Source organism: Amborella trichopoda, chromosome 13 (genome assembly GCF_054954075.1).
Source record: "Amborella trichopoda isolate Santa Cruz 75 chromosome 13, AtrichopodaSantaCruz75HAP2 v2.0, whole genome shotgun sequence".
NCBI lineage: Eukaryota > Viridiplantae > Streptophyta > Magnoliopsida > Amborellales > Amborellaceae > Amborella > Amborella trichopoda.
This window is the reverse complement of record NC_142348.1, coordinates 6,589,692-6,603,799: the sequence shown is the minus strand read 5'-3', so window position 1 is coordinate 6,603,799 and position 14,108 is coordinate 6,589,692. Positions and strand designations below refer to the sequence as shown.

At 34.4% G+C, this 14,108-nt stretch overlaps 1 protein-coding gene across 1 annotated transcript; it reads right to left on the bottom strand.

Annotated features, from left to right (window-relative positions):
* Window positions 1–745: 745 nt before the first annotated feature.
* LOC18423972 (Remorin family protein) lies at window positions 746–4,543 on the bottom strand. Its single transcript, XM_006828566.4, has 5 exons — window positions 4,133–4,543; window positions 3,179–3,779; window positions 2,599–3,070; window positions 1,303–1,384; window positions 746–1,016 (listed from the first exon to the last, which is right to left on the bottom strand). Exons 1-5 carry the CDS (start codon window positions 4,259–4,261, stop codon window positions 795–797), a joined length of 1,506 nt encoding a protein of 501 aa, XP_006828629.2. The 5' UTR covers window positions 4,262–4,543; the 3' UTR covers window positions 746–794.
* Between the last annotated feature and the right edge of the window lie 9,565 nt (window positions 4,544–14,108).

Below are 14,108 nucleotides of genomic sequence, written 5' to 3'. Positions count from 1 at the left end.
TCTCTAAGTTCTCTCTCTCCACTTTATCTCTCTAAGTTTTCTCTCTCCACTTCCTCCTTTCTCTCTCTCTCTCTCTCTCTCGTTTCTTGGAAGATGGAAGGGGGAAATAGCTAACTGTTTTCCGTTCTTGAGTTCTGGCGCTCTCCATTACACAGGACAATATAAAACTGTTTCTCTCTCTGTTTTCTTTTCAGTTTCTCTCTCTAGATTAAACTGTTTCTCACTCTAGCGTCGTTAGAGCCATGTTCTTATCTCCCTTGTCTTTTACTCAAAAGGAATATAGAAGAGCTTCAGTGGGGCGCTTTCCAGAATCTCCATTAAATTTTCAAGGAAGCTTCAACAATCAACAATCCCTTTCTCTCCTCTCTCTCTCTCTCTAGAATTCCACTGTTACCTATGTAGAATTCCACTGCTTTTCCCAATAAGATCCCAGTCAAAACCACAACTGCAGAGAAAACCCAGATTCTTAAATGCCCGATTTTTCATCCTTTTGTGCCTTTTTTCAGAGAATCCCAAGTGGTTATGAGAGTTTTAGAGAGAGAAAGAAAGTGGGTCTCTCGCTATCAGAGCTTTTAGATAGAGAGAGAAATGTGGGTCTCTCCTGAACTTTATAAGAGAACTTCGATTGATGAAACTAAGTGGGGTAAACGCTTTCAAGAGTTTATCAGATGTTTTTAGATAGAGAGCAGAAGGTGGGCTCTTTTCTTAAGAATTTACTGAGGTTTTAAGAAAGAGAAACAAAAAATGGCTTCTCAATTTTTTCTATTTACTTTCTCTTTCATCAGAAACTGTGATTAAAAAACAGAATTGTTACAAGGAAAACACCCACAAAAGGATTGATCAGGTATATAAGATTCTTGTGATTTGATCTTTTGGGCCTCTTCTGAGGTTCTACGAAGGTGTTGAGAGTGTTGTAACTGAGCCTGTGCCCGCCATTCTTCGGCTCTTCTGTGAACTACAGCCATTCTTTTCATGAGCTTCTCTTCTAAGCTTGATCTCATCTTCTGTATCTTCACCTGCAACAGAGTATTAGAAGCCAATTTCAATCTTTTGGGCGTGCCAAAAATTCCATAGTTTTTACTTCTTTTCCCAAAATTTAAGTCTCCAGGACAAATTTTACTGGTAAGAGAGAAATAATTGAGAGTCTGCAATATTTGAGATTCTGCATTGAAGATTCACTGATATTTTGAACTGGAACTCTGCACACTTGATATTTTGCACTGGAGATTCAGTGGCTTGTTATATTTTTTTGGAGCACAATGTATTAAATTTATGTGAATTCAAAGTTTTCCATTGAATTACCTCGAGCTTCCTTGACTGAGCCTCAACTTTGGCATTTTGAAGGTTTACCCAAGCTTGAATCTTGGCCTCCTCTCTCTGATACCTGCAACTCAGAGTCATGGAAACTCATCAAACCCATTATTTTTCCTAAAAATCAGATCTTCCTTCTAGAAACCCCATAAACATTTTTTAACATTCAATGTCCCCTCATAAATCTGTTTCAGTAAAACAGGATTTCCCAATAAAACAGGAAAAAGCTACTCAATAAAACCTGCCCCCTCATAAAGAAGCAACTCAATAAATGAACAACTGTTTCAGTAAATGAGTAGATGCAGAGACCCATAGTATTCCGGGAGAGGATTTCCCAGAAACCCAGAGTAAAAAGCATTGATTATCAACTGAAGAGGCAATAATAAAGTGAGAATCCACCCTTTAGAAGTCATAAGTTGGACCTGATTTTTTTTAAGAGAAAATAAAAATTGCAGAGAATTGTTGAAACCCATGACACATTAGAAACTTGTTCATTTAAGTCACTAAAAACAAGTCACTGAAAACATAAATACAAGTGGAAAGAGAAATTGAAGTAGAAATTCAAAGATGCTCTTTCTTTTGGTAAATGAATTCTAGAAGAAGCTCATCTTCCTCTCTCATCAAAACAAAACAAACCAAACCAAACCAAAATTTATCAAATTCTCAAAAAATAAAATTACTTAGTGAAAATTTATGAAATTGACAAACATAAACCATGGGTGAAAGAGAGGATCAGAGAATCAAACAGCAATCTGATTCAATGGCTTTACCCCATCAAATTCATAAATAAACGTAAACCAATGGTCCCTCTACAGAAGTCAAACAATTTTGAGTTCAAAGAGCACAAACTCTATAGAAATCGAACAATTTTGAATCCAAAGGCTACAATAATTCATAGTGCAACAACATATTCCATGAAACAACATCTCAGTTCCACAGCAAAACATAAATATACAACACTTACACCAGAAAATAGTGAAAAAAGAAGAAAACCGGCATTTGGGAGGGGGAGGCCCAAATTTGAGTTCAAAGAATACAAAAAATCATAGGTAAACAACGTACTCCATGAAACAGTTTCTCATACCAATAGTAAAAAAAATCCAACATATCTCTGATAAAAGAAAGTACAAGAAATCCTCCACAGGAAACATGAAAATTCATATACCCAACAAAAGTAAAATAAAAAACAATTAACAAATCTGTCATCCAAAAAAGCAAATGAAAAAAACAGCAATTTTTCTATTGGGATAGAAAGAAAACTAGAATTTCAGAAATAGTAACACACACCTCATACAACACTTGGTTCTCTCTTCATCTTCCCACAAAGAAGCTCTGGTCTCTGCAACACTCTTCCTTAAACCCCCCATCTCAAAATGCCTCAAGCTCTTTGAAACGTCCTCCTCCTCCTCTTCTCTCGAGCTCCAATTCGACTGGCATTCGAGCTTGGCAAAATGACAATCATTTAACTCTGATATATCAATGGTTGGGTTAGAGCAACTCAATGGCCCTGACCTACTAGCTGGTGTGTTGTGCCTTGCAGGTGAGGAGCTCTTCAATGGAGTATGGCACCTTGAAGTCCTTGAGCTCCCTAATGGAGTCATATCTGTTCCTATATCTCTATGATGAACCTCTGAAACCACTTCAGTTGAAGCATCCTTCATGGAGTCGCAATGTCCATTACTGAACAAGAATCCTTCTTGCATGGGCTCTGAGTATCTCATGTTAGGCAATATTGTTTCCACATTGTCTGTAAATCTATCTGCAAAAGAAGCAGGGGAATGGTGGTTGAGCTTTGAGAGAGAGAGAGAGAGAGACAGAGAGAGAGAGAGAGAGAGAGGAGGGGGCAATAAGTTGCAAAAGCTCTCACCTTTAAGAAGTACATCAGATGAAACCCCATGAAAAGATGTATCTTTTGTGGCAGTAGTGGTAGGAAAAGAGAGAGAAAGAGACCCATGATTGTATGGAGCCAAAGTAGGGGCAGGGGAAGAGAGAGAAAGAGAACCATTCATGACCACACCAGTGCCATTATCTTCTTTAACTTTGAGGATATCAGCCAAAACCCCAACTTTTGAGTCGTTTTGCTTCAATGGTTTTGAAGGCTCTGGTTTTATGGAATGAGCAGGGGATTCGTGGCAAGAACCACTACTATTTAGCCATTTCTCTGCATCATCCCATTTAGAGGGGAAGTTCTTTCTCGAGAAATTCCCAATGGGTGATCTTGTTGGCTCAGTAATGGCATTGAAGGTGAAAGCAGCCCTACCAGGTGTTAATGGAGCTTCTAATCTCTTTTGTGAACTCAAACCAGGCTTATCAACGCTATTTCTAGCCATTGGAAATGCCCTTACAAAGTCAGAAGTTTCTCTGAGATTGAGCTTGCAGAGTGGGACATGGTGATCATGAAATGCTTCCACAAATGGGTTCTCTTTGCCCTTGCTCAAGATGCTTGGGTTCCCCTCAAATGCAGGTTCCTGAGAGAGAGAGAGAGAGAGCATAAAAGTGTTTCAAAGTAAAATAACAGAATGAAGAATGAAGAGTGAGTGAGAGAGAGCATTAAAAATGAAGAGCGAGTGAGAGAGAGCATTAAAAATATTTCAAATCAAAATAACAGAATGACGAATGCTGTGACATAGTACTTATAGTGAGAGAAACACATGAAGGGGGGCAGTGTTGTTGAGAGAAAGAGAGAGAGAGGAACCTATTGAATGATTCCAAAGAAAAGGAGTGGCATAGAAAGAGTTTGCATTCTTCAACTGAATGAAAAACACATAGAAAGCAACAATACAAAGAACCACAAAAGGGGCCAAAATTTTTGGGGGCTCACCTTAAAAAGACATGGAGATTGGAAAGGCTTAGGAGTCTTAACATCCATTGTAACAATGCTTGAAGCTATCAAAGACTTGGGGCTTGAAGAACCTCTCATTTCTGATACTTGTTTCCTCTGCTGAATCATAGTGATGGATTTTAGAGAGAGAGAGAGAGAAAGAGAGAGAGAGAGAGAGAGAGAGAAAATGACAAGAGATTAAGACAGAGAAAACAGACGGGTTGATAGAAAGAGCAGACAGGCTTTTGGGAGGGGAGGGGGTCTGAGAAAGTGAAAATGGGCTTTTGGGGCTCTGTAAATTGGATGCCTGGGGAGTTGGGGAGACAAATGAAATCATGAAATTTATAATTTTAGAGAGAGAGAGAGAAGCTTCTTTTCTTATGCAAATTCAACACACCATCCATATCCACTGTGTATGCGTCTTGTACCTTTTTGTCTGCTGATTACTTGGGATGACTGAAATACCCTGACTATTCTGATCCAAGGGACGCAAATACCCATCTTCTTTCAGTAAAGCACAAAAATAACCTCAAAGTACCTGAGTGCTCCCAAGAGTAACGATCACTTGCCCATCTCTTGGATCCTAATTTCCTTTGGGAAAATATAATCAGAGGGGTCAATGAAAAACATCAAGGGCTCAACACATCCCAATCGCATTAGAGGGGGTATTTTACTTTCTCTCCAATTTAATTTAATTTTATATTATTATTATTATTATTTTGAATATTCATTATAGTTTTTATTAACCAAAGTGAGATGTACATCGAGCTCACTTCTTGGCCCGAGACCTGAGAAAATGATTTAGACCTGCACTCTGAATTCACCAAACCCAGACCCGGACCCAAAAATATAGTGTGGGACTCTAATCCATGATCAAGACTCGGACCCAACTCAAAACTTAGAATATCTATATATTTAACTATATCCCATGTATGAAGACCTGGAAAATATTATCGGACCCGGACCAAGATCTGAGTAGTGTTTGGGCCCAAATCGACCTGCATGGTCTAATTTTTTGGTCCCATACCTGAAATTGGATTGGGTCTACCCCTCGAGTGCCAAGTTGGGTCTATTGCTACTCCTTCTAAATACTCGAAGAGAAAGGCCACAAAAAAAAAAAAAAAAAAAAAGGAAGAAGAAAAAAGAAATGAAAAAGTTACAAACAATCAATTCACAAAGAAAGAACTAAAGAAAAGGAAAAAAAAAAAGGAATTGTATATAATGAGTACATTTACATTTGGATTTTGGTCTCCATCGCCAAGGTATTGCGAGGGGGTGAGAGCACCATTGAATTACATTTGTTGAATCACCTTCTATAGTCACCCGCTGATAATTGTGTTGCAATCTCGATGCTCCAGGTTTGACTGCATGTAGACATGTAATTCAACCTCATTGTCAAGGGAGTCCAGCGTTGTGTGTCCAAATAGAGAGCGTATTTTTCAATAGAGCAAGTTTATATAAGGTGTAAATATTCAACTATAGAAATAAGGTGTACCTCAAAAAATCCACTGGAAAAGTTGTTTGGATGTCAAAAACGTTAAAATTAATGATCTTGACCTCCAAATGCATAGATATGAAAGAAAAAAAAATTGAAAAAATAAATATTTTAAATCCTAAACATAATGCATCTTATAACACATTATCTCGACTGTTTATTTTCAAAATTTTGAAGTATTTATAGATATACTTGATCTACACTATTTTTAGAGCTTTAAATTTTATAATTAAGATGAAACCATATTTTTATGGCATCGTAAGGGTTTTTAGCTCCAGACCCACACATTTTAGCAAGATTTAGAGGGGGGCCTTACTTTGGTAATTTAAGGTTGACACCTTATAAAATCACACCCTTTTATCTCTCATTTTACTCATGTATCACTTCAAAAAACATGAAAAATTCCAAATTATTATGGTTCACGGTTGAAAACCTTAAATAAGTAGAGGTGATTAAAAACTAAAGGAAAAAGTTAAAATAAGGCCTAAGCCTTGCGAAAAAGAGTAAAGTTGCACTTCAAATCTGATCGAATTTTGCAGCTCAAGTGATGGAAAGCCCTCAAATTAATCATCTTGAACTTGACTATTATGATGTGAGGAAATGATTTCGAACCTAAAAATAGTGTGTCTATTAATGCATTATCTAAGCCGTCCATTTTCTAGTGTCCATATATCTCTAAGATGTATACCATTATTGAAGCATCAAATTACATCGGGTGTGGCTTCTATAAGGTTACAACCTCAAACAATCCAATTAAGGCTTACCTCCAAATTTTATCATAACGTGTAATTTTGATGTAAAAAATTATTAGGATTATCTAAAATCTATTTTTATATCTAATTATAAAAATTTAAACTCGAAAAATGCTTAAAATCAAGAAGATCTATAAACATATGAAAATCTTGATAATGGACGGTCTAGATAATGCGGCACAAGATGTATTATTTTTGAGACTCAAAATCCTTTTTTTTCTATATTCATACATATCATTGTTGAGATGATCGATTAGAGGGTTTCTCAACTTTAAAACAACCTTTTCCGGATTTTTGAGGTGCATATGTTATTCTACATTTAAGGTTGCAACCTTACATGAACTTTTTCTAATTACATAATCAATAGTGGAAACAGATTCTTGAGCCATCACAGCCGTACACATGTTAGAACTACAAATTTTTTTTTATGAGGTTTTCAAGTGAGACTTTACTTTTCTCATTAGACTTAGGGGAAAGCTTTATATGCTCTCCCTTCAGCATACAAGTTCTATCCTCTCCCTTATCTAACTATCCATTATGAATGGAGGGTTAGGATTGCCTCAATCACAATGTCACGTCTCTATACCATTTTATTTTTAATTATTTTTTAATAAATTATTTTGGCGCCAAATTTTGGACAACAATTCCTTTATTAAACTTGCAGTAGCGAAAAATATAAAAAAAATATTTTCAATAAAATAAAATGACCAAAATACCTTTTAAATTTTCCAGGGGTATTTTGATCATTATATTTATCGAAAAATTATTTTTAATATTTTTTATAGGTGCGCCCCAATGAGAAGATGGTATGTACCAAATTTCATAGTTATACATATTTTATAAAAAAAAACTAAAAATGAAATACTTGAAGACATCGGATCTAAGATCAAATGGTGAGTGGCTCTCTTGATCAAATTGGACGGCTAGATAGTAGGGAGAGGATAGAACTTCTATGCTGCAGGGGAAGTTCTTGTATCCAAAAGTGAAACCCTCTATTGTGAATTGTGATTAATCGTTTTGTTGTAAGGGTTTTTTACACCTAAATGATTTTTTCCTCCTTTCTTCTAAAACGAAATGTTTTTGGGTAGACAATGATCATGGAAGCGTATACTACTCATACAGCAGGTATCCCACTTACATGAGTCGTAAGCGACCAACTACCATACAGTAGAGATCAATCATGGTTTATGGTGTATTGTACAGCAACTAAAATTCATCTCTTTCCACAATGGTTAGAGAGTTTTTAAAGCCAGAATCGGCTCTAGGTTCGGCATGAGCTGGGCCGAATCAGCTCAGCGAGTCCTAAGTCAGGTCAGCGAGCCTGGCCCAGTCCACCCAAACAGCATTCAAAAAGGTATTTTGTGTATAAAAATTTGCAAAAGAAAATTTAGATATGTACGTATAGGATGCGGTTTGTATGAGGTCTCAACCTACAATCAAACTAAGGCGCACCTCCAAATTTTGTCAAAAGACGTAATTTTGGTGTTTGAAATTCTTGAGATGGCATGAAAATCTATATTCACCTCTAGTTATGAAATTTAATTTTTTAAAAAATGTAGATTGAGTAGATTTATAAACATTTAAAAATCTTAATGATGAATAGTTTATAGAATAAACTACAAGATACCACTGCTTTAGGATTTGAAATCCTTTTTTCTTCTCCATATCATGTATCTTAAGGTTGAGATGGTCAATTAAAAGATTTTCTAACGCTGGAACAATCATTTTCTATAAACTTTTATGGCGTGCCTTACTTCTACAACACAAGGTTGACAACTTGTACTTATCTTTTTGGGTGTAAATGGGTATTGTTGGGACTGACCCTACCCGCGACTATTGGGTCCAAACTTTTGGACCTGGATCTGACTCGTTGGGTGTAGAATTGAGATCTGAACCCAAACCCAGTCAGGTCAACCCATGGTTTACCGGTTCGACATTCCCATTACCAGCTTTACTATTTTTCTGGCACTGTTAAAAATAGATGATGCATGCCTCTCTGGCTACGTATATACCATGGCCCAAGATGCTTATGGTATTCTTTTTTCATATTAACATTTGGATCTTTTGCTACAAAAATCATTCATCTCTCCTCAAAAAGCAATAATACAAGCTTTACCATCATGAATATGGCCATAATGGTGTCTTCTTTCAATCAAAGACACTTTTGTTTTCTCACAACAAAGCAATGGCCTAATTTAGATGAAAATGGCCACTTATCCTGGATGCAGTTTTTATAAGACCTAGGCTTTATGAACACAAAGTAAAGCCTCACTTCAAATCCTCATCCGAAAAGTACTTTGGGGCATCGGAAATCTCCATAATAGCTCTAAAATTAATTTCCAACACCAACTATGAAATTTGAAGCTCAAACATTGGTACATATCTTGTAGATGCATAAATACTTATTTTAGGACGAAATGGAAGGTTAAGATAATTTGTTACAATATTACTATTTTTTGGGTTTGAAATCTTATTTTTTTTTCACAATCATGATGCTCAAGATCAAGATGATCAATTTGAAGATTTCCCGATGCTAGAATTATAATTTTCGAAGATTTCTGAAGTGAGGCTTTACTTATTTTGATAGAGTTGCAGCCCTCTCAAACCATTTTCATTTTCCTGTCCTCTACTTCTTTTGGGTAGAAAAGCATGGGATGCTAACGTACTTTATCCTTTTTTTTTTTTGTGATGAAGCATGGATTTCTAGCCTTGCACCCAAGCATTGGGACAAAAAGGTCCATACTCAAACACTAAAGCATCCAATAAAGGCAAACTTGGGCAGTATTCTTTGTTCATACAAAATTTTGGAAAGTCCAATTGAGACAAAGGTGCTTTTCTTGCATAGATGGGGCGGGTGGAAACAGGTTGGGTCGGGTCCGCGACCCGGACATGAAAAAAATTATGGGATTGGGACTGGAATCAGGACTCAAAGTTATCGGATCTGAACCCAAACCCTGATGGGACCTGACCAAAGAAAAATAAAAATAAAAATATTATTTAAATATGATGATTAAAATATATACTTAAATATTATTAAATTATTATATATTAAATATTACTTAAATATAACACTCAGGACCAGGACCCAAATAGCGTTTAGGTCCAATACTTGGACCCGAACTGACCCGTCGGGTTCAATTTTTGGATCCATTCGGCTCCCATCGTTGGGTCTGGTTCCCGGTGCGGGTCCGGGTCCGGGTCCATTGTCACCCCCTACTTATAAGGACTAAAAGGCCAAATGCAAGGACCTGGTGATCCATCTTTTGTATGTTCCTTAATGGGTGGTCAAGATTTGAAACCACATTCACTGTGAGATAGGGGAGCTAGTTCTTGGAATGCTTTTAGGAAAGAAAAGCCAAATGAAAAAGAACTAAAACGAGAAGGGCTAAAAGTTAGGATACCAAAATCAGTTCTACAATCTCTTTTACTGGCTTTTGGTCTGTTGGCTTACTCTAGCAAAGGTCCCAAGTTGATCTGTAAATGAAATGAGTCCCTGTGGAGTGTACATGACTTGCTTTGAAAAACCTTCCTCCACACACACCAGGATTTTAAATGAAGCAAACAAATAAGGCCTTGTTTGACATGCTAATAACCATATCACTGCTTATATTTGTCTTTTCCAAAGTAGAAGGAAAGGGTTTCTTATTTTTTTAAGTTATTGTCTTAGAGCTTTTGGACAATATTTTGCAATGGGATTGTATATTGAGACTATTTATTATTATTGTTCTAATGAGGTCATAGTCACTCGTAGCTATTAGATGTCAAATTAGATGATTTGAGGTGTGTCATGAAGTTTGAGAAATTTATTTTTGAATTCTATTGTTAATATTTACATACAACCACCCGATTTAAAATATGACAGACAAGAGTATTGTACTTAAATGATCTCTTTGTAAACTTTTTCTTTTGTAAATAAGCCAAATTTTATATATAAACTGATGTGAGAATAATTCTTAACCAAGTTGGAACTATTGCTGAAATTTTGTGCGCATGAGGTTTGTCTAAAGAATTGCATGTAAGCACATGTGTGGTTCAGGGGGACTCTTGAGACCAGCTTTTTAAAACTCAAAATTTGCATTTGGAATTGGCTAGGACTGGACCGGTTCTAGGACGATATATATATATATATATATATATATATATATATATATATATATATATATATATATATATATATATATATATATATATATATATATATATATATATATATATATATATATATGGGTAGTGATTTTATGCAACGGTTGTATCATAGTATAATGCAACGACACTTCTAAAAAATCATGTTTGTGGTATTTGTATGACCCAAAATTCTATACACACACTCTCTTCATCTCAATAATCAATCATAAAAAAAAAAAAAAGAGTTCAATTTGAACCCTAGATATGGTCAAAATGAGTCCCTTCCAAAAACGAATTTAGACCATCATTTAGTGAATTTCAAGATCTTAGCCTTTATTAACTCAAAATATTTTTTTTATTTTTTAACATTGTTCATATAATGATAATAAATCCATCCAAAAAAATTGGAAATGAAAAAATTCTTCTAAGGCCTAGATCTAAGCATCTCACAAAAATAAATAGTATATGTTAATTGGGCTAAAAAAATACCTTTTAGTTTGTTTTTTTGAAATTTTTATTTTTTGTGATTGTTAACTAGAATTAAAAAAGTGTATATTTCAAAATTTCGATCAAATAAATGGCCATAACATAGTTGTTGAAGGTGCTAGGGTGAGCCCATTAGCTCACAGAATAGTATAAGCTCAATGACCCATATTGAATCTAGGCCGATCTGATGATCGAGAGTATTTGAATTTTAATTTTTTTTCTATAAATCCAAATAAATTGAAATTTTACGTAAATATTCTTCTTATCAAGCCACATCTAATAAAAATATAAAAAAATAATCTGTAAAATTAAAATGACCAAAATACCCCCAAAAATTTATGGGGGTATTTTAGTAATTTATTTTCATGTAAAATATTTTTTTAATATGTTTCGAATATTCACCTATTTTTTTATCAACACACTTCTAAAATTTCAAGTAATTTGGATCTGTAGAAAAAAAATTAAAATTCAAACACTATCAGGCATCTGTGATCGTTAGATCGGCTCAAATTCAATCTGGACCATTGGGCTCATTTTTTCTTTTGAGCCCATTGGCTCATAGAAGCATTATATATATATATATATATATATATATATATATATATATATATATATATATATATATATATATATATATATATATATATATATATATATGAGTAATGATCCTATAAGACCCTCATCTCCCATGTGTATAGGACCCCAAAGGATCGCCATTAAATTTGACACGGATCTATAGAAAATTCAAGTCCCACACCATGTGATAATTTATTTAAAGATCTGTACCAACTTTAATGGTGATCCTTTGGGTTCGTACACACATGGGTGGGGGAGGGTCCTATAAGATCATTACTATTTTATATATATATATATATATATATATATATATATATATATATATATATATATATATATATATATATATATATATATATATATATATATATATATATATATATATATTACTCTCATATCATATGATTGTTGTACTCCACAAGAAAAACATATTTATTATGAAAATACCTTAAAGTTTCCGTTAGACATAAATCTATATATTGAGTTATTTAGAAAGACAAAAAGATCTAGAAAAATAAAGGGAAACTTTTGGAGGCTTTTGCAGAGAGAAAAAATTGTAGAGAATAAGACTTTGTGGGAGATTGAGTCTCTAGTTCTCTCGAGTAAGTTACATTGTAATTTTTTTTTTTATTTAGTGAAAAACCTCGATCGTCTTCACCCATGGAAGTAGCCCTTTGGGGTGAACCACATAAATGTTTGTGAAAAACATCGATCGTCTTCGCCAATAGATGTAGCCCTTTGGGGTGAACTACGTAAATATTTGTGTTTTTGTATGTTTTATGATTTATTTCTCATACTTTATTTGTTAAAAATCAACCCATCAGTTTTAAAACTTCCACATACAACAAACATGTGAGTTCAATGATAGTAAGGTCTCTAAGGCTTTAGAAATTTGAAGAGCAAGCTTGACACCCTCCGGGCCTAATTGGGGCTTCGAGCACGCCTGTAGAGAACATGATGGAGGGTTCCATTACATATTAATTCAACACTAAAATTCTTTGGTTCGAGTTTTGGCTAAATCCTAAAAGGTAAACGAGTCTGGGTTATGGATTTTTGAAAGGATTTTAATCTCGTTCTCTAGGACCATATCATCGTGAAGTGTTCGGAGACTGGGGGAAGGTCTTTTAATGGCGACGAGCTTACTTCCATGAAGAATTCCCTAAAATTGCTTACTTCCATGAAGACTTCCCTAAAATATCGGGTTCTATGATGACAAATACAAACTGCTTTTCAAAAACTGAATTTCGTTTTTTTGGGTTTTTGAAAAACCGTAAATTTTAAACATTTAATTTTTTTAAAAAAGTTGTCATGAAGCTGAATTAAGGATATAGGTGTAATAATAAAAAATTGCAGGCATTTTTGTAATAACGGTAAATATAATAAATATTTACGTAAATTCTTCTAAAATTAATAATTGAAGAACCACCATGATTACTTCATTTTCTGTACTATAGCTATTAAAATCAACAATAAGTCCTCTAGTTGAACGATAAGAGAACGTTAAAAGACCATACATCCTATTCAAATAAAAAAAGAAAAAGTTTATATAGAGGTGAGGCTCTAAACAACCAAACTTTAGCTCGCCTTAAAAATTTCACTAGAAGAGGTTATTTTGATGCCCAAATATCCTCAAATTGATCATCTCGATATCAAGATGTATAGACATGAGTAAAAAATGAATTTCAAGTTTTGGAAATAGTGCATCTTGTAACACATTTTTTTATCGTCAATTTTCACGATTTTCAAGTTTTCATAGATCTACTCGATATATACTATATTTTAAGCTTTAAATTTTATATTTAAAATAAAAATATATTTTAAGTTTTCAAAAAGATTTCCAATATTGAAACCACATTGCTTTACTTTAGTTGTTTAGAGCCTCAGCTCTATACAAACAACATTTAATAAAAAAATGCATCCCATTATACAAATCTTACCATGCTTGTGAATAAAATTTCAACAAAGTGAGAGAATGCGGATCACATTATGAGAGGATATAGATCACATTCTAATGAAAGTGGAATTGGGATAATTTTTAGTAGGACCACAGTATGGTCTCTACAAAAATTAGCAAATTTAGATAATCACCATAAGGCATTTAGAATTTCATTTTAGATATCATGAATCAGATTATTGCTTTACAATTAACAACATAGGTACCAAGAGATGCCATTTGTACAACAAAGCCCCAAAAAAGGAGGGGCACATCTTATTTGATTGTGTTCAATAAGCAAAAGTAATCCCTCGCGCCCCCCCCCCCCTCCCCAACAATCTTTCTTTAATTTTGGCTAAAGGAGAATTTCTAAAAACTCAGAACCCCAAACCATAGTACCCAATAAACCAAAAACCATAGTCCTACAACCTAGGGAATTTTCTAGAAATACCTTAGGAGTCCACTTTGAAGAAAACCCTAATTCACCAAAACATGCCTAATCGGGTTCAACTCTACCCAATTGGGATTAAGCCCACCATGTTTAACTTCAATCAGACTCCCTGCTAAACTATTCCTAAATTTAACCTAAACCCTAGTATAACCCTAGTT